Genomic DNA, 25,809 nt, shown 5'->3' on the forward strand with positions numbered 1-25,809 from the left:
TCCTAAGCCCGGCCCCGCCCCGCCCCATACTCACACCACGCCCTAGCCCCAATAACCACCCCTCCCCAGCTCCAGACGGTTGACAGTGGCGCATGCGCTCTGCCCAGGTCCTGATTGGCCTACTGGCACTCCTCAGGTTTCCCCTATTGGCCAGTGGCACTCTTACTGCACCTGTGGGTTGGCTGCTGGACGTTGCCCTGGCAACGAGGGGCTGTTGTGGTTTCGCGCCGCGCTGGGAGTTTCGGGTTGGTTCCCGCCCACCGCCCGCCGCACACAAAATTTAGTCCTGAGTGCTGTAGGCAGCAGCCAAGGAGACCCTGGGCGGACAGGTGAGCCTGACCGGCGGGGGCGGAGACCACCGCGGGACCTTGGTGCAATCCCAAGTCCTGCAGCCTTTGATTATCTGTGGTATACCCAATATGTACTTGCTGAGTACTGGGAGTGCAAGTTCTCCTTGTTGTGATGGTTCCTTGATCTTGCTGTTTATCCGCACGACCTGACCCCTTCTGTACGCCCGGCATGCATTCACGTGCCTGGCTGCTTGTGTCCCGACTGTATAACCTGTATGATGTGCCCCTGCTGTGTTGTGTATCCAGTGTGGACTGAACCTTGCTGGGTGTTTGGCGTGCGTTTGTACCTGCTGTGTACCCTGCATGGATGTACAAGCACTTGTGTGTTGTGAGGCATCTTCAGGCATAGGAGGTGAAGGTGGGCAGGACTTGCTAGATGGAGTGGGGTGGGCAACTCTGCAGATGCAGCTCGCAGGGAGTCAGGCCAGCAGCGAACCCTGGGAGCTGCATCTGTAGAGTGTCCCCTGTCCCCCACTCCACCCCGACCCCGCATCTAGCAAGTTCTGCCCGCCTCCACCTTTTATGCCTGAAGATGCCTCACAAGTGCGTTATCTGTCTCTTCCCGCAGCGCTGTCTGCTTCTGGCCATGAGGAACACCAGCAAGGAGGTGCAGGGTGTCTCACACCGCTACGCTCCCTGTGGTGAGTGAGTTGTTCAGATGGTGGAGGTCGGAGCTAGAAATAATGCTTGAACATTTCTTTGTAATAGTTAACCCTGTATAAATCTCACGTTGTTTTTCTGAATGTCGACTAGGGAACTCCCCCCACCCCCAGTTGTTTTTCCCAGGTATTTTACTGACTTCTAAAACCCTAACCAAATTAAATATTTCTTGCTTTAAGTGGCTGGATGCAGAAAACAAGTATTCAGTGGAGGTTCATGGCTTATGTACCAGGGGATGAAGTTGAGAAGGGAAGGAAGAAGTCTTGAGATGCTGTCTTCTTTTTGTTTTTACTCCACTTTATTTTGGAAGGAAGAGAATAGAGAAGAGAGTACAGGTGCTCAGATGTAAGGGACAAGTTGGAGCAGTTCTTATATGCTTAGAAAGGAAACAAAGGCCCTTCATATACTCTAAATGAACTTATAGGTGTGACTGTTACCACTATTGGCAACCCAGGCCATGCTGTGTATTGGAGGAGAAGGGTTTGGATTCTTAGACAGCCTTCTCCTGGAGCTCTTTCTCCCCCTATCCCTTCGTGTATGTGGGACAGGTGGTGACTCTTTTACTTATTTGAGCCCTTTCTCTCTGAGCTCCTCTTTTGCATTCATTTATAAATGGATTATAGTTCAGTGCTTGCCCAAGCTTCCAGTAATGAGAAGGTAGAAGATACACTGTTCTCTGTGGATTAATTAGTAATCAAAACAGAGAGAGGAAAAATAAAGCAAGAATCAAATATCCTCTCTCCAAGAGAGGAAATCTTTGAGCTGAACCTGATCAGAGCATGAAGCTGCTAAATTCTTATTTTTAATTAGTAGATTGATTTTCTGTGATCTTTTGTGTAATTCTTTAAGGCTTTCCCAATGTTTCTTTAATTTTCCAAACCTTATAGTATTGATTTAGCTGTTTAATGTCCTTTAGGTACTTAAAAGATTTTCCATGTTAAATATCATTCATTTTTATGCAGTGAACCCAGCTTTAGTAGAAATTGGATGTCTAAGCTATCAAGCTTTAAAGGATGATAACTTCTTGTTTCCAGGCCCTGAGCAAACTGATTGATTCAGTACTATTTTCCTATGTATGACTGTTAAGGTTTGTCCCAGTGACATAATCAATAGGATATATATAGGATATCTACCTATATATGGAGAAAGGGAGTCTTATTTTAAGGAACTGGCTCAAACAATTATGCAGCAATAAGATGAAATCTGCAGGGCAGGCTGGGACTAGATTGCAGTTCAAGTTAAAAATCCATCTGAGGCAAAAGGCCTCTTCCTCAGAGGATCTCATTCTTCTCCTTAAGACTTTTAAATAATTGGATGGAGCTCACCCATATTGTGGAAGATCATCTGCTTTACTCGAAGTCCACTGATTTAATTTTTTGGGGTTTTTTTTTTTTTTTGTACCAGGGATTAAACCCAGAGGCACTTGACCACTGAGCCACGTCAACATCCTTTTTATTTATTTGTTTTTTAAATTTTGAGACAAGGTCTCACTAAGTTGCTTAGGGCCTCACTAAGTTGCTCAGGGCCTCAATAAGTTGCTGAGGCTGGCTTTGAACTCGCACACAGTCACTTCTGCCTCAGCCTGCCGAGTTTCTAGGATTACAGAAGTGCACTACCCTCTCTGGCTTGTCCAGTGATTTAAATGTTATTTTTATATAAAAATATACCTTAATTGAAACATCTAGAATAATGCTGAACCAATATCTAGGTACTGTGTTACAGTCACACTGATACAAAAAGTTTGCCTCACATCTGTCATGAACTGGGTATTGTCTTAATGTCATGAATTTTGTCACAGTACAGTCTGATAAGTGCTATCAAATATACTCTGTCACTGTGTCTCAAAGAATTTGAATCTTTTGAATATCGTATTTTTCCTAGATTTTGTTTATAAACTTTTTAATCAGTTGTGAGGATTTTTTTCTTACATTTGGGCATCTGAATAATCAACTTTGAATGCAAAGAAGTACCTAAAATCACCTACAGTCTTGATGCCCCAGACCTCTTCTCTCTGTAAGGTCATAAATAAACACTAACAACTCCAGGTCCTGAGATTTTGCCAACCTCCCCAGCTATTTATAGAAGCTCCTCCATCTATTCTCCATGGAGCCTTATAGGCAAGCCTATAGGGTCTGCTCTGGATGCCATCAGCTCAAGGCTCAGGCAGCCTCCTTAATTCTCTGGGTCATGCACACAGAGTTCCTTTCCCTTTCTGTGTTGAATTCATGTCACAGTGCAGAGGAAGAACAGGGGGCAAGCTCTCTCATTTTCCTGTCCTTCCCGCTCCCTGCACTATTTTGCCTACGTCACAATAAAAGCCACATGATCTATACTCATCCAACTTAATCTTTCCCAAAGGAAAGTCCTTAGGAATATCAGGCCTATGAAGATTTTCTAGAATATGTGTTTGTTCTGGTGAAATGATTCCCTCATTGCCTCCTTTCCCTCTTTAATACTCATCCAGGCCTCTGATACGTTTTCTTGCCACTGTGGCCTCCAGCACAGTGAAGCCAGTTGAGGGGCTTGTGTGGAAATGGGTTGCTGACTCCAAAACAACAGTTTGCAGTCTGCTGCCAGGGTGGTGGAAGGGAGCCAGGCAGGAGCTGCCATCACAGGTGTTCATTTCATGAGGCTTCCTTGCTTGCCTTCCTGCTCTTGTAAAATTGGTAAACATGTTTAATCAGACTATTGTTCCTGTGACTGGATTTATATTTCAGTATTTTTAACATATTAAGTTCATCAAATGTTGGTCAACATTTTACCACACACTTCATAGTCTTACCTGTAATGTTCTGTGTGAATTAAAATTTTTAAGGATTGCATACTTCCAGCATAACTAGGAATACACTTAAGTCTTCATTTTATGTAGGTGAGAGATTGAGGCAGACAGGCTGGGCTTGGATACCTGTCTAGGAAGTTAGCACACCAGTGGAAGAAACTGGGGCTCTTTGGGAGGAAGGTCAAACCACATCAGAGAAACAGGACTGGCAGGGCTGAGTAGGAGGTGCTTTTCCTTCTCTTGGCAAGAGTGGTTGGCATATTGTTATTATCATTATTTTTGCAGTTCTGGTTAGTATTCTACCACTAACCTATGTCCACTGATCTTTTTATTTTCTGTTTTGAGACAGGAAGGCCCAGACTGATCTCAAACTTCCAATCCTCCTGCCTCAGCCTCCTGAGTCTCTGGGATTACTGCACCTGGGCTGGTGATTGGCATTTTTGTGGTCTCTAGGGACTTAATTGTCCTCCTGGTCCCAGGTGTTCAGAGAGGGCTCATGTGCTCTGCTCTGTCATGTGTGCTGCCCTGACTGCTTGGTCTGCACAGTCTCAAAGGGGACAGGAGCCCTTCCCTGATGCCAGCATTTCCTACAACCCACACTTAACAGTGAAGCTCTGCTTCCCTCCTGTCTAGATTGGTATTACCACCTGCCCACAAAGCGCTCTGAGAAGGCTGTGGATGTCCCACCAGCGTCCCAGATCCCAGGACTCAGTAATCTGGAAGAATCACACAATAGGAACACACCTGGGACTAGGAAGTACTGGATAAAAGAAACGGACTCAGAATATGTGAAGCTTGCAAAACAAGGCGGCAGACCTGGTAAGCCCTCTGCATGCTCAGTGGCTTTGTGAGCAGGGTAGGGGTGTTATAATTTCATCCATACAAAAATATATAAAATATATTTACTATAAAATCCATAACTTTTGCCCAAGGCCTTTAGAAGTTTAGACTCACTGAGTAAGTTGAAGATGTGTATAATCTCCAGGGGGAAATGGTTTTTGTGATGTTAGACTGAAAAGACTTTGGATTCACACAATTGGTTATGTAAGATATTTTTTCTGAGTGTTACCTTTGGAATCATTATTTCCATCGCCCCCCCCCCCCTTTTATTTTGTTATTGCAAGGAGAATTTCAGGAAATTGTGCATTTCAAGAGATCTACTTTTGCCCTGTAATGTCCCTTGTTTGATTCAACCAATTCCTGGCTAATTTGTGAAAAGTTTTTTTTTTTTTTTTCTTGCTTATTGTCATTTCCTCTATCCTTATTATAAATAGATTTTAAATAATGTTTCAATGGTAATGTTGATGAAAGTCAATTTTAATGCAATATTTCATTGAAAAAGTTCTGATTGAATATTTGAAAACTGAGGCATATTGAGTTCAGTAGAAATCACTGATCAGAGGGTTGAGGGAACATCTCCCAAATGTCTCACTGCTAGCCTTTGGGAAAAGTGGCAATGACAAATACTAAACTTTTCTTTTTTCCCCTTTGCCTGCTATCATCCATACAGAGAATGTCGTAGGGATAATGAAAAACAAAATGGCCATATCTGTGCTGCTTTAACATTAAAAAGTCCATAACAACCCATTTACCTGACTACGCCTAAAGTAGGTAGAAGACCTAGACACTGCCTTCCCCTGCCATTGGTTGACAGAACACTAGTGGGATAACTGGCAAAATTGGAATGAGTTCTGTAAATTAGATAAAAGTATTGCATCAATACTGCCTCAGTCATCTTTGCAACACTCTGACAAAATCCCTGAGATAAACAACTGGGGAGGAGGAAAGGTGGATTTTGGCTCACAGTTTCAGGAGTTGCCATGCATGGTCACTTGGCCCAGTTGTTTTGGGGACTGTGAGGCAGTACATCATGATGGAAGCACATGGTAGAAAACGTTGCTTATTTCATTGCGGCCACCAAGCAGAAAGACATAAGGGGCTGCTTCCCAATATTACCTTTAGGAACTCACCACCAATGACCTACTTCATCCAGCTAGGCCCTACCTCCTAAAATTTTCATTGCCTCCCAGTAGCACCATGAGCTGGAGACCAAGCCTTCAACACATGAGTTTTTGGGGAACATTTAAAATTCAAATTATAACAAATAGCAATATTCTCAGTTTGATCATCATGCCGTGATTATGTAAGGACTGTCTTTTTGAAACATCCACTGACACTGAGGATGAAGGGGAATGCTGTCTGCAACAGATTACCCAACAGTTCTGAAAACAGTAATCACAATGATATTTTTGGTAGTGGAGGTTAAACCAAAGATTCTTTACCACTAAGCTATATACAAGTCCTTTTTATATTTGATTTTAAGATAGGGTCTCACTGAATTGCTGAGAGTCTTCCTAAGTTGCTAAGACTGTCCTTGAACTTGTGATTCTTGTGCCTCAGTCTTCTGAGTTTCTGGGATTACAGGCAAGTTTTTTATTTTGTTATTGCAAGGAGTTTTTTATTTTGTTATTGCCCCATAATGATAATAATTTTGATGATGATTAAAACATAGAGAAAGAAAATGATCAGATAAAATGAAGTGAAGGTCAGAGGAGGAACCCATACTATTGTAACTTTTCTACAAGTCTGAAATATTTAATAAAAATTTTTAAAGTGAAAAATGGGAGATTAAAAATTTCTTACTGAGATTATTAAATCAATACATTTTCTCTGCTGTCACAAGTATTATTATTATCATTTTGCTGTTGATTATCTGGCAAAATCAGTTCTTCCCGCCAGAAGCCTTTTCATAGCAGCAAAGGGGAGGGATAGAAGCTAGAAAGTCAGCTGGTGAGTCAGGAACAAAACTGAGTCTCTGAGAAGGAGCCTTGAGATTTTTTTCCCCTTCAGATTGGCTAGAAAAGCCAAGATAAATTCCCCAGGGACCACCCACCTGGAAACCTGAAGAGGAGGGCTTCTTCTGGAAATAGTTGAATTGGGTGGAGGGAAGAGTCAAGGGCAGCCTGACAATGATAAAAGAGGCCATCTAGGCTTGGATTGTTCTAGGCTCGGAGAATGGCCTAGAGTAACTGAGGTAAGGGAGCAGCAAGCACAGCTTCTGGGGACCTAAGGAGAGTAGTGATGATATTGGCAAGGTGCCCGCTCAGGACCAGGAGATCTTTCCAGATCCTTGAGGAAAAGAGAGATAGGGGTGAGTGGTTCACATGGGTCATCCCTGTCTGAATGTGAAACTGGACCCTTTGGACCTTCACCTGTTAGCCCATGCAGAGGCAGGTGGGGGTCAGGAATGCTCTGGTAGCCCCCAGTCCTGAGGCAACCTCAGGGTGATGGCACAGTTCCTCTTGTTACACTTCCACTGGTTGTGCCTTCTATTGTGTGAGCAACAAGCCCACACGCAACCCTGTCTCATTCTTTTTGAGATCTGCTGAAGCATTTTGCCCCTGGCACGAGGCAAGGCTCCCCGGTGGCCTATGCCCTACCCGACTGGTACATCCACCACAGCAAGCCACCCACGGCCCACCAGCATGAGTGAGTATCTTGAAGCACCCACATTTTTTTAATTGAAAAAATAGTCCAATTTGTACTTTTAAAAATATAAATATCTAATACTGATAGCAAGTGTGTGATATCACAGGTCCAGGTACTATTTTTCAATAGCTAGCTCTTTAGGAAATATAGCAGAGTTGTCAGAAAACCAAAGTTGGAGAAACATGGAGCATCTTGTGTCCCCCTTGAGGTGTGGGTCTTTGGCTGCTTATTGGTAAATAGCTTCAGATTTTCTGTTTTCTGACACGTGGGATATCCCCATGTCTGTTGGCTGCAGAAACAGCAGCCTGTCTAAAGCTTTCTGATACAGATGAAATACACTAGATACAGCTAGAAATGGAGGTACATCTAAGTTTCTATAATGATTGTAGAATTGTAGGGAGCCTTTGTCCCCCACAATGTTTGAAATGAATTCCTGTTTGTGTTATGTAAACTTGACCCTCCAAACCACCTCTCTTGGACTGAGAGAAAGTATGAACAATCATTTTGGTTTTTCGTTTTTATTTTCCTTGTAAGATAGGACCACCATAGACATGCTTCTAAGCTATTATCTGGTGTCATCTGACTGAGGGTTCTGTTCATGGTCACAGAGTGATTTTTTTTTTTTTAATTTTTTATTGTTGGTTGTTCAAAACATTACATAGTTCTTGATATATCATATTTCACACTTTGATTCAAGTGGGTTATGAACTCCCATTTTTACCCCATATACAGATTGCAGAATCACATCAGTTACACATCCATTGATTTACATATTGCCATACTAGTGTCTGTTGTGTTCTGCTGCCTTTCCTATCCTCTACTATCCCCCCTCCCCTCCCCTCCCCTCTTCTCTCTCTACCCCCTCTACTGTCATTCATTTGTCCCCCTTGTATTATTTTTCCCTTTCCCCTCACTACCTCTTGTATGTACTTTTGTATAACCCTGAGGGTCTCCTTCCATTTCCATGCAATTTCCCTTCTCTCTCCCTTTCCCTCCCACCTCTCATCCCTGTTTAATGTTAATCTTCTTCTCATGCTCTTCGACCCTACTCTGTTCTTAGTTACTCTCCTTATATCAAAGAAGACATTTGGCATTTGTTTTTTAGGGATTGGCTAGCTTCACTTAGCATAATCTGCTCTAATGCCATCCATTTCCCTGCAAATTCTATGATTTTGTCATTTTTTAATGCAGAGTAATACTCCATTGTGTATAACTGCCACATTTTTTTTTATCCATTCGTCTATTGAAGGGCATCTAGGTTGGTTCCACAGTCTTGCTATTGTGAATTGTGCTGCTATGAACATCGATGTAGCAGTGTCCCTGTAGCATGCTCTTTTTAGGTCTTTAGGGAATAGACCGAGAAGGGGAATAGCTGGGTCAAAAGGTGGCTCCATTCCCAGCTTTCCAAGAAATCTCCATATTTCAGGATTTTGATTTTCCTGCTTTTGTTGTGTTTTGTTTGTTTGTTTGGATAGGTAAAAAGAACACATAAAATTTATGCCATGCCTAAGGCATGGGAATATTAGACTTCTCTCATTTTAAAAAATGAATATTCTGTTTGCCTGCCTTGCATAAGGTCCTGGGTTGACCCCCGACCCCCGACCCCTGCCACACACACACAAGAATAATTTGTACTAATTGCAGTAGGAAAAATGAATGAGGCACTGTAAAACAGAAAGGGGTGCAGAGAAATTTGGAGATGTCTCTTCCGGGTATGGTGTCAGTGTGGGAAGATCAGTTTAAGTTTAAATTTAAATTTAAACACACACATTAAAAATGACTGTCCAACAAAAAATTATTATCTTAATTATAATGTTAAATGGTAAATGTTTAGGGATGTTTAGCTCTTTGAACAGGACAAAATAGTAGATGCTATTCTAAAAGAAATAATTATAAGTTATCTGCTTCATAAATTTGTATTTTAATATACCTATTTTTAGTCACATGAGACTGATTTCTGAGTTGACCTCCTGATCCTGGGGGGCTGTCCTAGAGAAGGGTGCATGAGTTTATTCAGCATGAGCAGAGTGGGGGAAGGCCATCTGTGTCTTTGAGGAAGATGGATGATTCCTATATAAAGAGTGGGAAAGGGGTTGAGAAGAGAAGAGGGAGAGAATGAAATGGTGCTAGGTACCAGGCCATAACTGTCCCTTCTGTTCCTGCAGAGTTCCTGTGGTCTCCATGCCAGACTACATGGTGTATGAAGAATTCAACCCTGGTCAGGCCAACAGTAACTATGAATCCAGAAGAGGGCCCTTTGACTTTGACATGAAAACGGTTTGGCAAAGAGAGGCCGAGGAACTAGAAAAGGAGAAGAAAAAGGTGCCCTCATAAATAGATGGCATCTGCATCTGCTTTGTTTCCATGTCTCCCTGAGTAATTAAGGGATGAACTTGTTAGCTCCTGCCAGTGTGTCTTAAGATGCCCATAACATTGTTCTTGTACTCAGAATTTTAAGTTTCATTCTACTAAAAGGCAAGCCTGACACTGTTGTCATTTTCTTTTTGTAAATATTGATTTTATAGGTAAGGTTACTTTTTATTAACTGTTTTTCAACCAGTTAATACATATGTAGGGGAAATCTGGCATAGCACTATGATTTGGTACATGTAGGAAGGATATCTTGCTTCTGATATCTTTGCACTTTAAGTCTTTAAGTTGAATTTTTTCCTGGAATTTCCTCACTAGAAATAAAGTAAGAGAAAAGGAATTCTTTTTTTCTGTACAAACTCCCAGGGGTATATTTGATTACAAAGGGGAGACAGATCTCTGAACTGAAGACTTCTTAGGCAATTTGCATTTTTTGAATGTGCAAATATTTACAAAGTGGTAATCAATTTCCAAGACAGGTTTGCTAGTTGTCTTATAAAAGAGTAATTTTGGAGACTTGTCTCCTAATACTCTATATTCAATACTTAGTATTTTTTATCTATTCCTTTTAGATATACATGACAATAGAGTATATTTTGACATATTATACATATAATATATGGAGTATGATATTCTAATTAGGATCCCATTTTGTGGTTGTTATGTGATGTGGAGTTTCACTGGTCACATACTCATATATGAAAGTTATGTCCAATTCATTCTACTGTCTTTCCTATTCCCTTCCCCAATCTCCCTTCCCTTATTCCCCTTTGTCTACTGTTAGAGTCTGTAAACAAGTCAAAATAACACCTGGCATTTTGCCAGGGGAATGTTAGAGTTCGTAAACAAGTCTGGATGGTGCCTGGCAAAATGCCAGAGGGAGCGGTTTGAGAAGTAACAAAAACAAGCCATTAAGTGTGGAGATTCCTGATTGGTTGACTGATGTATCTAGTTTATGCTAATTAGATAAGCTGTGTGGAATGTATAAATACTGCTCCTGTCCTGCAATAAAGGGCTCCCACTCCTGCTGTATCAACATATACAAGTTATTCGTCACCCTCCGCTTATTTTGCCCAGCCAGCCGGGCTGCGGCAGTCTACTCCAATGAACTTCTATCCCCCACCCTACCATTGTGTGTGAGCATCCGCATATCAGAGAGACTGAATTGGTTGATGGGTGGTTGAGATCTCTTGATAGAAGCCTGTCTGGTCTCCTGGCTTCCTCTTGGGTACCTCCAGGATCTCCAGGGACCACAGTAAGGCCCCTGGCCCCATTGAGGGCTTGACATTGCTATTAGCACTAAGGTCTGAAATTAGTCTTTGTGTTTGAGACATTGGGATTTATGAGTGAAATAATGAAGTTTGTATTAAATATGGCAATACTGTTTTGATACTGAGAACGAGAGCCAACACCATTGTTATTTGAGTATTGAGGAAACTAGGTGTATCTTAGGCACATCCTACTGATTCCCAGGCCTCACTTATCAGTATCCTGGTATGTAGAGGACCCTCAGTTTATTTGGAGACTTGGGTGGCTGAGTACGAAGTACAGCATCCCCAGTGTTCCACTGTCATTCTGGCTTTGGGCCATTAGCATGTGTATGAAAGTGGAATGGACTCTTAGGGATCAGGCCTGTTTCTCAGTGTTATATAATTGACTAGTTACACTGAGCTGAAATCTTGAGCACATGGATGTTAACCACAGTTAGAGTACAGAGCTAGAGAAATTTTAAAACAGTAAATGCTGCATCACTGACAAATTAAATGTGGTTATTTATTTAGTAACCACTTTAAAAAATTGTGCTGAGGGCTGCACAAATGCCTGAAGCCAATCTGTCTTCCCTTGCCTAGCATGCTGAGGAGTGATGATGTCCAAGAGTTCAAGACACTGACACTGAATAGGTAACAGCTGAAGGCATGGGGTATTGGGTAACTTAGGCATGAGCCACATCGGAGAAGGGCCCAGACTGCTTCAGCAAGATCACATCATCCTCACTTAGGACAAAGATTACCTAGGAGTATTTATTAGGCTAAGGTGGGGGAGTTCTTTGATTTGATTTTCTTCTTGTATCTTATAAGTCCTTTTGGCAAAGGTACAGTGAGAACTTGAACCTGAGAAGTATCACAACACTGAACTAGCAGGTTGTACTAGAATTTCCTCCTGCCACTCTGTAGCCTGTCATCTATGTCCTAGGAAAGATTATGGGATGCAGCACTTTCCACAACATGCCCTGACCCCTCCCTTAGCATGTGGAAGATGCTTGAGAGTATTTAGGGCAAATATGCTACTGGTTGTTAGCCAGAACTCAAAGGATCTTGCTCACTTGCTGGGTGATTAGAAGGGTTTTGTTAGCATCTTTTCTTCTTGTAAATGCTGATATACTTCCATGGGTTTTGCTTGCTTTTTTTTTTCTGTTTCTACTACCATTTATATTGTTTTTAAAAATAAGATACAAATTGAATACAGGTCCCTGTTTGTATAGTACTGTTGGATAAGTTTTGACTAATGTATGCGTTGTGTGAACACCACAGCCATTGAGCTATAGAGCAGTTCTGTCACCACCCGAGTTTCTCAGCCCCTTTTTCATCAACACCTCATGACTCCTAACCCTGGCAGGCAATGATCCGTTTTTTTAGTGTTATGTAGTCCTTGACACCTGGCTCTGCCACCTGCCACGTGGCCTTATGCATTTGCGATGCAGCCAAACTGTTAGGAGTGTCTGAGCCTGGTTCCTCTGTATTGTGGAGAGGTGTTTCGTTATGGGCCATTTGTACTATTATGGTGCAATTTGTCCATTCACCTGTCAATGGACATTCAGGTCACTTGCAGTTCTTGGTGATTATTACTAAAACCGCTGTGAACCTTGGCATGCATGGCTTTTGTGGGAACATATGTTCCAATTTCCTCTGGAAGTTCCATCTGGATGGGACCTCTCATAGAGCCTCCAGCATTTCCCAATAAGTTGTTAATCATTTCTTTTATTTTTATTTATTTATTTATTTATTTTTTATTTTTTAGAGAGAGAGACAGAGAGAGAGAGAGAGAGAAAGAGAGAGAGAGAGAATATTTTAATATTTATTTTTCAGTTTTCGGTGGACACAACATCTTTGTTTGTATGTGGTGCTGAGGATCAAACCCGGGCCGCACGCATGCCAGGCAAGCGCGCTACCGCTTAAGCCACATCCCCAGCCCAGTTGTTAATCATTTCATTCTTGAGTAGATGGCATCTTTACTGGAATGCAATGCCTTGTCCCTTTTACAAAGCCCTTTTGTTGAATGGGATTATTGTTGGGTTACATTTCATTGTAACTAAATCTATTAAATACTTACCGCATTGAAAGGCTAGTCCTATACAGTTTGTTTGTTTGCTATTCTTGGTGAATTTTCATCTCTTGACTTGGGGATTTGTGTTTCTGCATACAGGTGAGGCTGCCAGCCATTAACTCAAAATATCCAAGCAAAACGGGGACCCCGCTTGGCCCTAAAGACACTGCTGGAAGCAGACTGTCTTTCCCTCCCATGTAAGTGCTCAAACTATGCTGACAGATCTATAAATGAGATTTGGAGTTGCTCTTCCCACTTCTGTCCAAGCATGACAATGACAACATCCAGACAACTTCCTGCAGTCCAGCCCACAAGGCTCTGACCCAGCCTCGCCTTCTCCCCACAGCTGTGCTTTCATTTCTTCCTGACATTGATTTTGCAACTTTGAGCGCATGTCTTCCCTTCTGCATTGTTTGCTGTGCAAGTTTGCATTTTGGGCCACTCATCTTTGCACACTCATGCTGCTTCTCTTGATGTTTTCTGTCACCAAGACCTTAACCCAGAGGTTTGTGCCTGTGAGCATCTGGCTCTGTGTTCAGCTGGAGGGTACATTAGGCATGCTGCCATCTGTTGATCTTCTGGCTGGAAAGGGAAACTCTGAGGCCTATGTGTCTCCTCCCTTTCCCAGAATTCTGGTACACAGCTAAAATAGATGTCATTAATTGCCTGACTAATTCTTCAAATAGCTCTCATCCAATGGGGGAAAACCAGTTATATTAATTACACTGTAATAAATGCCATAAGACTGGGAGGGAGAGAAAGAAAAAAAGACATATATATGTAAATATGGAAAGGGGTGGAGAGGGAGAAAACCATTAGAATAATACTCTTGACAATGAAGTGATTTATAAGTAAGAAACTTGAGGCTCATAGGGAACAGGTATTTTTGCACTCATCACCTGCTTGAGTTGAACACTCACGGAGCCTCCACCACGTCAACTGCCCTGATCCATGGAGCTCCAGCAGCTGGTGAAAGTCTAAGTGAACAGTGACAAATGATAGGAGATAAAGCCATGTCAAAATGGTGGCAGATAATCTTTAATAAGGACAAGAGAGAACTAATTAAGAAAAAAAAATCATTATTTAAAGGTGTGATAATTCTGAGCAATCCATTGTGGATTAGACAGTGGTGTTTTTGAAGATTTCCCTGTCAAATGTTTGAATGATTATTAACTTGTAACTGGCTAACAGCAAGAAAAGTTTTGGAAACTGGAATAAACATATTCTCACTCATGTACAATGGATACTTTTAAAATATGATTTTTATCCTTAAAAATGGAGAAGGAGAGACAGACAAAGGGAGACATACCCAGAGAGATAAAGATAGATGGGAGAGTCAGAAAAGAGAGAGAGAGAGAAGGAATGGAAGAGAGAATGCTCAAGAGCTCCCTTATGCTTTAAGAGCTAGTTAGGCAGCTGACTTATTATCAGTGTGTTCCCTGAATACTGTTTCTGGTTTTTTCATTAACCTTTGTAATTAAGTTTAACATTCATTTTTCTTTTTGAGGCCTGGTCAAAAAACCAGTTCCCCAACAAACTTTTCCAAACTTATTAGCAATGGCTATAAAGATGAATGGTTACAGCAGCAGCGAGCTGATTCCGACAAGAAGACGCCAAAGACGTCCAGGTCCTCAGTGTCATCTCAGTCCACACAGGATCCAGAAGGGTCCCAGGATACAGAGACACCCCAGGATCCAGAGGCTCCTGAAGGCTCTGAGAAAGCTCAAGATGAGGTGCACCCGGCAAGTGGTATGTCCTGCAGATTTTCATTAATTGGGGTGGCAGCAGGCAACTTTATTATCTCACGTTGCATCTCATAATGGAAAATAAGTAATTGAGAAATTATGTTTCCAAACCACAGGAGTATTAAGGTTACAGATAAACATAAGGAAAATACAAGCAAAGCTAATATGTAAGAAAAATCCATGACTTCTGGGGCTTCACATTTTTTTTTCATTAGAAATTTTGATATTCCATGTAGGGTAACAAACACTTAATGTATAAAATAATATCAATGTTAGTCTCCTGAATCCAAACAGTTATGGTCCTACAATGCTGGTCTTTGACATAAACAGCCAGTCTTCTTCAAGATTGCTTCTCAGAAAGCCCTTTATTTCTCAAAAAGAATGTCAAATTCAAACTCAAAAATTTGAAATTGCTCCATTATCAGCATGTCTTAAGTTTTGAATAATTTAGAACTTTCTCTGTAATTAGATGTTCAAAACACTATATTTTTGTTTTTTAAGAGTCACTGGGAGAATTAGTCTCATTTTCTTGGATGTGTGCACCTTAAAGCCTATCGAGTATTATGCTTTTTTTCCATGGCTCTGTTAATTATTGACCACTTGCCCCTGGGCTTATTAGTTTGTTTTGGGTCTTTATTTCTTTAATTAGGGGGAAGAAGGCATGTCACGTCTGCTCAGGCATTTGAAGGATTTGAAGGGCTTGTTCCAAATTTTTTGTTGTTGTTGTTTTTTGTGAGCAGCTCTCTGCATGGCTTTCCACAGCCAGTTTCTGGCTGTTTTGGTGGAGGGACATCTGCCAATTAACAGGCTGACTCTCTCCTTTATCCTGATGGAGGAGATGAGTGACAAGTTTACACAAAATATGGTTTCAAAGTGCCCTTTTGAACTTTACTAAGTTGATGGTGTTTTATGACTTACTGTTGTTTTAAGTAACACAATCTTTTACTAATTCTTCAAATAATTAAGAGTTACTTTAATACTTGGACTTTCCCATTAAACTGAAAAATGATTTATTCTTTATTGCAGAGTCTTCTCCTCCAAGTGAGTATTTATAGAGAAATGGATCTGCACTGAAATACAAAGAGTTTTACACAAAAGAATCAATGGGCAGAGAGTCCTTAAATCTGAGACTGCAGCCTCTGAGCAGCCTTCAGAAGCCTTCTCCAAACTGCATGTATTCTGACTCCAAAAGCCTGTGCCATATATACTTTTGAAATATGCAATCTGTTATCATTAACTGGTCACCTTGCTGTGTAGCAGATTTCTAGAATATATTTCTTCTAACTAAAACTTGATACACTTTGACCAACATCTTTCTATTCTTTATCAAATACTTCCAATACCCCAGCTCCAGCCTCTGATAGCCATCTTTCTACTTTTCTGCTTCTAAGTTTAACATTTTTAGATTCTACACGTGAGATCATATAGTCTTTGTCTGTGCTTGGCTTATTTTACTTAGCATCATGTCCTCCAGGTAACATTCATGTTGTCACAAATAACAGAATTATCTCTGTACATGGCTGAATAGTATTCGATTGTGTATGTATGCCATTTTTTTCTTTATCTGGTCATCTGTTGATGACACTTAGGTTGATTCCATATCTTGGTTACTGTGAACAATGTTGCACTAAAAACGGGAGTGTAGATATTTCTCTGATATACTGATTTCATCTCCTTTGGATATATAAACAGTGGTGAGATAGCTGTATCATGTGGTAGATCTGTTTTTGGTTTCTTGAGGAACCTCTATACTGTTTTCTTTAATGGATGTACTAATTTACAGTCCTATCAACAGTATGCAAAGATCTCTTTTTCTCCACATCCTTGCCAACATTTTTCTTTCATTTTCTTTAAACCAACCATTCTGTCCAATATGGAATGACATTTCATTGTGATTTTAACCTTCATTTCCCTGATAATAGTGATGTTGAGAATTTTTTCACATGCCTCCTGGCTATTTGTATGTCTTCTTTAGAACAAAATATCTGTCGGGTCCTTTGCCTGCCCATTTTTTATTTTGATATTAATCACTTATCACATGTATGGTTTCCAAATATAATTTCCTACTATATGGGCTGTATTTTCATTTTGCTTATTGGTTCCTTTGCAGTGCATACGTTTTTAGTTGGGTGTGATCTTATTTGTTTTTGTCGCCTGTGCTTTTGGTGTTCTATACACACAGTCATTTCCAAGACTAACATTTGAGAGATTCTCCCCTGTATTTCTTCTATTTACTTTTATAGTTCAGGCCTTTGATTTAAGACTTCAATCTAGCTTGAGATGATTTTTATATATGGTGTGAAGTGAGGGTTCAATTTCCATTCTATTGAATGTAGATATCCAGTATTCCCAACAACATTTAATGAATCAACTGTCCTTTTCTCACTGTGTATTCTTGTTACATTTGTTAAAAATCAGTTGACTTTAAATGTATGAGTTTGTTTGGAGGTTCTTCCTATTCTATTGTTCTACATGTCAATTTTTGTACCAGTACCATGCTGTTTTGATTACTCTAGCTTTGTAATATATTTTGAAATCAGGTTGCACATTGCTTCCAGCTTTGTTATTTTTGCTCAAGATTGCTTTGGCTATTCTTGGTCTTTTATGGTTCTATATGAATTTTAGAGTTTTTCTTTTTGTTTCTGTGAAAAATGTCATTGGAATTTTGATAGGGATTTCATTGAAATCTGTAGATATTTCTGAACAGGATGGACATTTTAACAATATTAATTCCTATAATCAATGAATATGGAATATCTTTCCATGTATTTGTATCTTAATTTCTTTCATCAATGACTTCAGTGTATAAGCTTTGCATCTCTTTGATTAAATTTAATCCCAAGTAACTTTCTGATGTTGCTGAGAATCAGATTGATCTGTTAGTTTCTCTTTTGGATAGTTCTTTGTTAAATGTATAGAATGCTATTACTGATTTTTGGATGTTGATTTTGCATTCTGCAAGTTTAATATATTCTTTAATCAGTTATAACAGATTTTTTTCATGTTGTCCTTTGGGGTTTTCTATAAATAAGATTATATTGTCAGCAAAGTTTAACTACTTTCTTTCCAACTTAGATGAATTTTATCTATTTTTCTTGCCTAATTGTCTAGTTAGGATGTCTAGTACAATAATGAATAGAAGTAATGAGATTGGGTGTCCTTGACTCATTCCTTATCTTAGAGGAAAAACTTCCACCTTTTTACCATTTTTTATGATGTTAGTTAAGAACTTGTCATATATGCATTTACTATCTTGAAGAACAGTCCTTTTATAATTGATCTGTTGAGAGTTTTTATCAGGTCACAATGTTGAATTTTATCAAATATATTTTCTATATCTGTTGAGGAGATCACATAGTTTTCTTCTTCTTCTTCTTCTTCTTCTTCTTCTTCTTCTTCTTATTATTATTATTATTATTATAGTTTTGTAGTTACAGTGTATTTGGGTTCATCCTGACAAACTTATACATGCATGGAAATCTCTTTCAGTTCATGATTCCCCCCATTTCCTTTCCCCCTTTTCCCTCCCATTCTCTCTCCCTCTCCAATTTCCCTTCCTCTACTCTGATAGACTTCCTTTCACTCATCTATTAATTTGTATTTGATTATTTTATGGGGTTTTTTTTTTTTTGGTACCAAAGTTTGAACCCAGGAGCTCTTAACCACTGAGCCATATCCTTTTTTAATATTTTATTAAAATATTTTTTTAAAATTATTTAAAAAAATTTATTAAAATATTTTATTAAAATTATTTTAGAGACAGCGTCTCACTGAGTTGCTTAGGACCTCGGGAAGTTGCTGAGGCTGGCTTTGAATTCAGGAACCTCCTGCTCAGTCTCCTGAGCTGCTGGGCTTACAGGCTCAGACTGCTGTGACCAGTGATTTAATTGGGTCTTTATGTTATCATATCCTTCCCTCCTCCTTTCCTTTATTTTGCTCTAGCTTCTACATGTGAGAGAAAACATTGGATCTCTGAGTTTCTGATTTTAACTAATTTCACTTAGCATTATATTCTCCATTTCCATACATTTCCCAGCAAATGCCATAATTTTGTTCTTTTTTATAGCTGAGTAGAACTCCATTGTACATATTCCACAATTTCTTATTCCATTCACCTATTGATGGGCATCTGGGTTGATTTCATAATTTAGCTATTGTAAATTATGCTGCTATTAATGTGGCTGTATCACTGTGGTATGCTGAGATCATAGTGTTCATCCTTTATTATAGCAATGTGGTAAATCACATTTATTGATTTGTGTGTTTTGAATCATTCTTGCATCCCAGGGATAAATCTGTTTGATAATAGTGTAGATCTCTTTAATGTGCTGCTCATTTTAGCTTGCTTGTATTTTGATGAGGGTTTTTGTATCTTTGTTCATCAGGGATATTCACCTGTAATTTTCTTGTAATATCTTTGTCTGGTTTTAGTATGAGGGTAGTGTGGATCTCATAAAATGTTTTTTTTTTTGGGGGGGGGGGGGGTATCAGGGATTAAACTCAGGAACACACGACCACTGAGCCACATTCCCAGCCCTATTTTGTATTTTATTTAGAGGAAGAGTCTTGCTGAGTTGCTTAGGACCTTGCTAAGTGCTGAGGCTGGCTTTGGACTCAAGATCCTCCTGTCACAGCCTCCTGAGCTGCTGGGATTACAGGCATGTACCTCTGTGCCCAGCTTCATAAAATGTTTTGAAAGTGTTTTCTCCCCCTACTTTTTTGGAGGAGTTTAATAAGAATTGAAATTTGAATATTTTATAGAATTCAGCAGTAAAGTAATCAGGTCCTGGACTTTCCTGTGATGGAGACTTATTATTACAGATATAAAGGATTCAGTCTCCTTCCTCTTTATTGATCTGTTCAGGTTTTCTGTTTCTTCATGATTCAATCCTGATAGGTTTTAAGTTTGCAGGAATTTCCCCATCTCTTCTAGGTTGTCCAATTTGTTAGTAATTGTTCATAAGTCATCTCATGAGCATTTGTGTTTCTGTGGTATCAATGTAACGTGTCCTCTTTCATATTGTTTTTTTTTTTTTTTTTTCTTTTGGCACCAGGGATTGAAACCAGAGGCACTTAACCACTAAGCCACATCTCCAGTCTTTTATTTTTTTAATTTTTTTTCAATTTTGAGACAGAGTCTTACTAAGTTTCTTAGGGCCTCACTAAGTTGCTGAGGCTGGCTTTGAATTTGCAATCCTTCTGCCTCAGGCTTCTGAGCCACTGGGATTAAAGGCCTGTGCCACCGCACCCAGTTTGTCTTTCATTTCTGGTTTTACTTGAGTCTTCTATTTTTTTCTTGGTCTAGTTAAATATTTGCAGTTTGCTTTCAGAAAATTAACTCTCAGCTTTATTGGTCTTTTCTATTGTTTTTTAAGTATCTATTTCATTTATTCCTGTCTAATCATTATTCCTTCCTTCTGTTAACTTTGGGCTTAGATTGTTCTTTTTAGGAATATCCCCCCCCCCCACACACACACACCCAGTTTAGAAATGCACACGTAGTGACTGCAGAGGTTCACCCGCATGGAATATGTTAGGGTGAATGGTTTTGAGTAGATAAAATTTTCTTTCTCACTAACAAAATACAGTCAAAGGACTACCACTCAGTATTGGTATAAGTTTATCAAGTTTCTGTCAGGAAATACATCATTTAGGTATTAAGTAACCCATGGGCTATGTTAGCAACATGACCTGTTTGGTTCCAGAGAGATATTTAACCATCCAAAATTAACAAAATTTACAATAAACAGCCAAGTGCCTATAATCTGAGAAAAGTGCTTGGTGGATGTGAGCAAGGAGGACTGCACCATGGAAACCCAGCCCCCTCCCTCCCCCTGTGCTGGGGCTGATGGGGCCACATTGTCTCTCACTCGAATTGCCTTTTTATTTCTGCCACTTCCTGACTTCTTCTGTTTCCTATTTCTCCCCATGTCCACTGTGGTTTAAACTTTATAAACAATATTTCCAAACCAGATGGTGCCTTTTTCCTTCTGGCTAGAAAATGCTCCACTTTGAGCTCCTGCCATAACTTTCTGGAAATAAATCTAGTCCAGGCTTCTTATTAATATTTTCTTCCTTCCAGGGGACACAAGATGATTATTGTTACTTTACCCCTGTACCTGCGTAAATGCTGTGTTGTGTCAGAAAGGTGACCTTTAGGTTACGGATTCGGCTTTATACTTTGGCAGGCTTGCTCACATTTGTGAAGGGACATGAGACTTGGAAGAGAGGGGCAGAGGCTGCATAGAGTCTGCTTTCCAGCTGAGGAAGAGGCACATGACTTAAGTGCAGTCGCCTTCCTGAGACTGCTCACACTGTTCAGTTATGCTCAGCATGTTGTTACCAGAATCTTTCCGGCATGGACGAGCATGACTCAGAAAGTAAATGTCATTCATGGGGCACTTTGTCCTTTTCTCCCAGTGCCAAAGTTGTTTTCTCATGTTTTCCATGTACAACTGGTCCTGGGAAGTAAGACTCTATGCTAATTTTTGTGTAAACTTTGGGTTCAGTTCTCATGAACAGGTACAGAAATGTTACTTTCTTTTATTTTAAATTAATAAGTGATTTTTTAAAAATGTATTTAAAACATTGCCTTTGTCTACTCATGTATTTACTTTGTGTTGCAGGCCCAGAAGCATCTCCAGCTGCATCGACACCAGCAGAGCTCAAATAAACCTGGGTGTAATTTTTACAATGACATTTTTAGTAGCTAACTATAATACAAATCAGGGCTGTATTTATAAGGCTCCCATTTGTATATTATTAATATAGATTTTTACAGAACAATTCATCTTGCAGCATATTTGGCATTGCTGTGGCATAGACGGTGGAAGTGTTGGTTTTTGTTTCTTGCCTTTCTCTAGGGTGTTAAACACATGGTCAGTAAACACAACCATGGCCTCTATTACCCTTTCCCTTGTTGGCCTGGTAACATCCCAATGTCTTGGGACTGATCACTTCCTCCCTGACATCCACTAACATCACTTCCTGTGTGCCCCATGGTGGGATGGAATTTCTGTGAGATTTTGAACTAGAAGATCAACAGAATAAGCTTCAAGAATCTTCTGTTCTTTGCTCTTTGTAGGAATAATCTTCCTGTTACAAAACAAAATTCCAGAATATGGTGATATCTTTTAGATTTTAAAAAGATTTTATTATACCTTGATGTTTTAAGAACTTAATATAAAACATTGTAACATTTGCTAGTCTTAAATTTTTGCTAATACTTTCAGAATAAACTGAAGTCCATTAAACTAAACACTTATTATTTTGTATCATCTAGGAAAAAATATATATTTAATTTTAATATGTAATTTAGTAGGTATAACAAAAACTTTTTAAGAATCAAGATTGTTGTTTTATAAATGTTGTTCATATAGCATTAAAAATATAGTTTTATATTTTTGACATTTAATTCATTGACTAAATAAGTTTTGACAGGAAAGTTTTTAGGAAACCAATGAGGTTACAGATATTTTAGCTTCTTTTCCCAGAATTAACTTATCATGCATTTGCTCAGCTAAAATTTGTTTTAAATTAATTCATTAACTGGCCTACGTGAGCACTTATATCTATATTGTTTGATCAAACTTATGGTAGTATGGGGGAATACATGCAATATGTAAGAATGTGAATGGCTGTATGTATTGAATAAAAACAATATACCAATATAGTAAGTTTTTTCCTTTTTTTCTCCCCTTTCCTCCTCTTTCTTTTTTTACCTAATTCCTACCTCATTCCTACACATTCCCACCTTAATGAGAAAAATCATGAGAAACAGCAGAAGTATAGAACTCTTTAGTTCTTTTTTTTTAGGTTATTATAGTAACAGAAACCTGAGGCTTACGAAAAGAGAAGACAAAATTTGGAGAAAGAACTACTGATCAAATCTTGACCTCACCTAGAAGAGCAAGGGTCTATTATTTAAAAAATGAGTCTTGTAAATTAACTTTTTGGTCAGTAAAATACAGCAAACTTATTATGAAAACAGGAAATTTGCAATTCCATCCACTTGTTTTGAAATAAATGAGTTATTTCTTTAAAAAAATCAAGCTCACACTACATATAAATTGCCAGTTAAAACCAACAAAGAGATTTTTAAAGTAACATGACTTTCACATTCTACACATGTGCATGGTGTACACCCACCCACACACCCAGATAGATGCCCTTCTTGTGTCCTGACCGCTATCTGGTAGGCATCTGAACACCTTAGCTCACCACAACCTCACATGTACTTACTTCAGAGAGCTGGAACAGGGTTTTGACTTCTCTGAACCTCATTCTTCTCATCTCATGAAGATGAAATGGGCCTGGAGGCAGAGCTCTGTGGAAAGCAGAGCCGAAGGATTAGAGGAAAAGGGAAAGGTGACAGAAGAGCTTTAAGAAGGGGAACATAGAGCAACGCCAACAACTGTTCCTATGTAAAAATGGAAGAAAACAAAAATCACTGTCAGTTACTAAAGATGTGATGGATGGTAGAGGGGAATGAGTACTATGCTCCCCTACACTGGCCTTGCTTAGGCTCCATGAGACATCTTCAAAAATGGTTTGGGGGCTGTGTCTCAGTGGTAGTGCACTTGCTTGGCATGTGTGAGGCATTGGGTTTGATTCTCAACACCACATATAAATAAATAAAATAAAGGTCTATCAACAACTAAAAAAAATCTTTTTTAAAAATGGTCTGAATCATACATTAAAAAGGAGCAGAGAGCCCAGGTGAATTCACCAATGAATTCTGACCAACATTTAAGGAAGAAATACCAGTTCTCTAGAATTGCTTCCAGACTATAATCCCGGAACCCAGGAGGCTGAGGCAAATTAGAGGCCAATCCCAGTGATTTTGCAAGACCTTAAACAAATTAGCAAGATCCTGTCTCAAAATAACAAGTAAAATGGGTTGAGGATGTAGTTCAGTGGTACATTGTCACTGGGTTCAATCCTCAGTACTGGGAAAAAAAAAACAAACCACAGTCTCCCGGGTATAATACATAGTCTGTCCCTCCCTTCCTCCTTTCTCTGCCACCCCTAAAGAACATATTTAGTTATTTGAACGTTATGAAAAGCACAAGCACAATACAACCTTGGATTTTTAAAAAACTATCTCAATACATACCATTTTAAATAAGACAAACCATGATATAACTCCACCACACTCTAAACAGACAGGCGGGGGTGGGGGTCACAGAGGATACTTCTGGGTTAGATGCCCACCCCTACATTCTCAGGGCAGCTTTGTCCTACAGAGACCTCAGCATGCTGGCTTCCTTAGGACTCTGGTGGACCTGCATGTTCTTTAGTAAGAATTGACTAATGAAAAGCTTCAGACCTTCTTGCAATATTCCTAGCTTTGGATTTAGACCAGTTTTTTTTTTTTTTTTTAAAGAACATCTACAAAAACCTAAAGCTAACAACATACTTAATGGTGTGAAACTGAAGCTTTCCTGGTAAGATCAGGAATAGGGCAAGAATGTCCCATTTGACCATTTAATATCATACTGGAAGTCCTAATTAATAAGACAGGGAAGTAAAAGTTAAATAGATTGGTAAGTGCTGTGGTCTGAACATTTTTTCCCCCCTCCAAATTCATATATTGAAGCCTAACCTCTATTGTGATGGTACTAGGAGGTTGAGGGGCTTTGGGAGGGGATTAGGTTATGAGGGAAAAGCCCTCATGAATGGGATTAATGTTTTTATAAAAGACCCCTTGTGCTTTCCACTATGTGTGAGGACACAGTGAGAGGATGCCATCTATGAAAGAGGGCTCTCACCAGACGCCAAATCTACCTATCCTTTAGTCTTGGGCTTTCTGAATTCCAGACTGTGAGAAATAGATTATGGTAGTTTATAAATAATACAGTTATGATATATTGTTAAAGCAGCCAGAGTGGATTGGGATAGACAAGAAGAATCTATGCAGAAAATCTAAAAGATAAGACAAAATACAAACAAACCAACAAAACCCTGAAACAAAACTCTTGGAACTAGTACCAATTATGGTAAAGTTGCAGAATACAAGGTTAACATATAAAAGTCACTTTCCTATATATACCAATAATGAACGAGTAGAATTTGAAATTTAACCACAATAATGTTTATAATATATGATAAAAATGAAACACTTAAAACTTAACAAAATATGTACAGGATCATATAAGGGAAACTACACAACTCTGAAAGAAATCAACTTTGCAAGAAATCAGAGAAGAACTAAATAAATGGAGAGGTATTAAACATTCACAGATAGGAAGACTGAACATATATTTAAGCCTTCTTAACTTGATCTACAGATTCTACACAATCTCAGTAAAAATCCCAGCAAGTAATTTTGTGCAAATTGATAAATGGTTAAGAAGAGGCAAGAGATTCTGAATGGGCAACACAATATTGAAGGAGAAGGTCAAGCCAGAGGACTGGCACCACACATTTAAAAGCTATAGTAATCATGACAATGTGTTATTGGAAAAAGAACAATCAATCAAAGGATCAAGTTGGAGAGTCCAGAAATGGACCATGCAAACATAATCAACTGATTTTTGACAGAGGAGAAAAGGCAACCAATGGAGAAATAACACTTTTTCAACAAATGGTACTGGAATAATCAACATCTACTTGTAAAAAGAAAAAAAAATCTAGACAAAAAATTACAGTGTTCACAAAAATTTATTAAAAAAGTATAATAGTCCTAAATGTAAAACACAAACCTACACAATTCCTGAGAAATAGCAGAAGAAAATCCAGGTGACATTGGTGATGACATTTAAGATACAACACCAAAGGTATGACCCATGAAAGAAGGAATTAATAAGTTGGGCTTCAATAAAATTAAAAACTTCTGCTTTATCAAAAACATGGTGTGATGGTTAATCTGAATTTCAACTTGAATAGATTAAGAAATGCAAAGTTTATGAGGCTTCTAAGTGTCTCAGTGAGGGTGTTCCTAGGAATGATTGGATGTGGGATGTTGAATTAAAGGAGAGACCTACCCTAAGTGTAGGCAGCACCACCCAATAGGTTGGAACCTTAGATGGAACAAAAAATTGAAAGAACAAGGAAGTCACTGCTGTCACAAGCTCTATACTTCTTCGGCATG

General features: G+C 39.2%; 1 protein-coding gene across 3 annotated transcripts; it reads left to right on the forward strand.

Annotated features, from left to right (window-relative positions):
* The first annotated feature begins 205 nt into the window (after positions 1 to 205).
* On the forward strand, positions 206 to 22,389 carry CUNH7orf57 (chromosome unknown C7orf57 homolog). Of its 3 annotated transcripts, none has more exons than XM_048786587.1 (9): positions 206 to 329; positions 919 to 991; positions 4,423 to 4,608; positions 7,170 to 7,278; positions 9,444 to 9,600; positions 13,072 to 13,169; positions 14,528 to 14,721; positions 15,744 to 15,758; positions 21,344 to 22,389. In XM_048786587.1, the coding sequence occupies exons 2-9, from the start codon at positions 937 to 939 to the stop codon at positions 21,388 to 21,390; spliced, it is 861 nt and encodes a 286-aa protein (XP_048642544.1). In that variant the 5' UTR covers positions 206 to 329; positions 919 to 936; the 3' UTR covers positions 21,391 to 22,389. The 3 variants fall into 3 exon arrangements, with proteins under 3 accessions (XP_048642544.1, XP_048642543.1, XP_015345795.1); XM_015490309.2 differs by having other exon boundaries at positions 208 to 329; positions 14,480 to 14,721; XM_048786586.1 differs by lacking the exon at positions 15,744 to 15,758 and having other exon boundaries at positions 14,480 to 14,721.
* The last annotated feature ends 3,420 nt before the right edge of the window (positions 22,390 to 25,809 follow it).

The sequence above is a fragment of the Marmota marmota genome, unplaced genomic scaffold (assembly GCF_001458135.2).
Source record: "Marmota marmota marmota unplaced genomic scaffold, marMar, whole genome shotgun sequence".
Lineage (NCBI taxonomy): Eukaryota > Metazoa > Chordata > Mammalia > Rodentia > Sciuridae > Marmota > Marmota marmota.

Excerpts from the sequence above, each read along its gene's own strand:
- CUNH7orf57 (XM_015490309.2), top strand. The coding sequence starts at position 937 with ATGAGGAACACCAGCAAGGAGGTGCAGGGTGTCTCACACCGCTACGCT. Across the intron at positions 4,609-7,169 it reads AAAACAAGGCGGCAGACCTG|ATCTGCTGAAGCATTTTGCC; the intron begins GTAAGCCCTCTG and ends ATTCTTTTTGAG. Across the intron at positions 7,279-9,443 it reads CCCACGGCCCACCAGCATGA|AGTTCCTGTGGTCTCCATGC; the intron begins GTGAGTATCTTG and ends CTGTTCCTGCAG.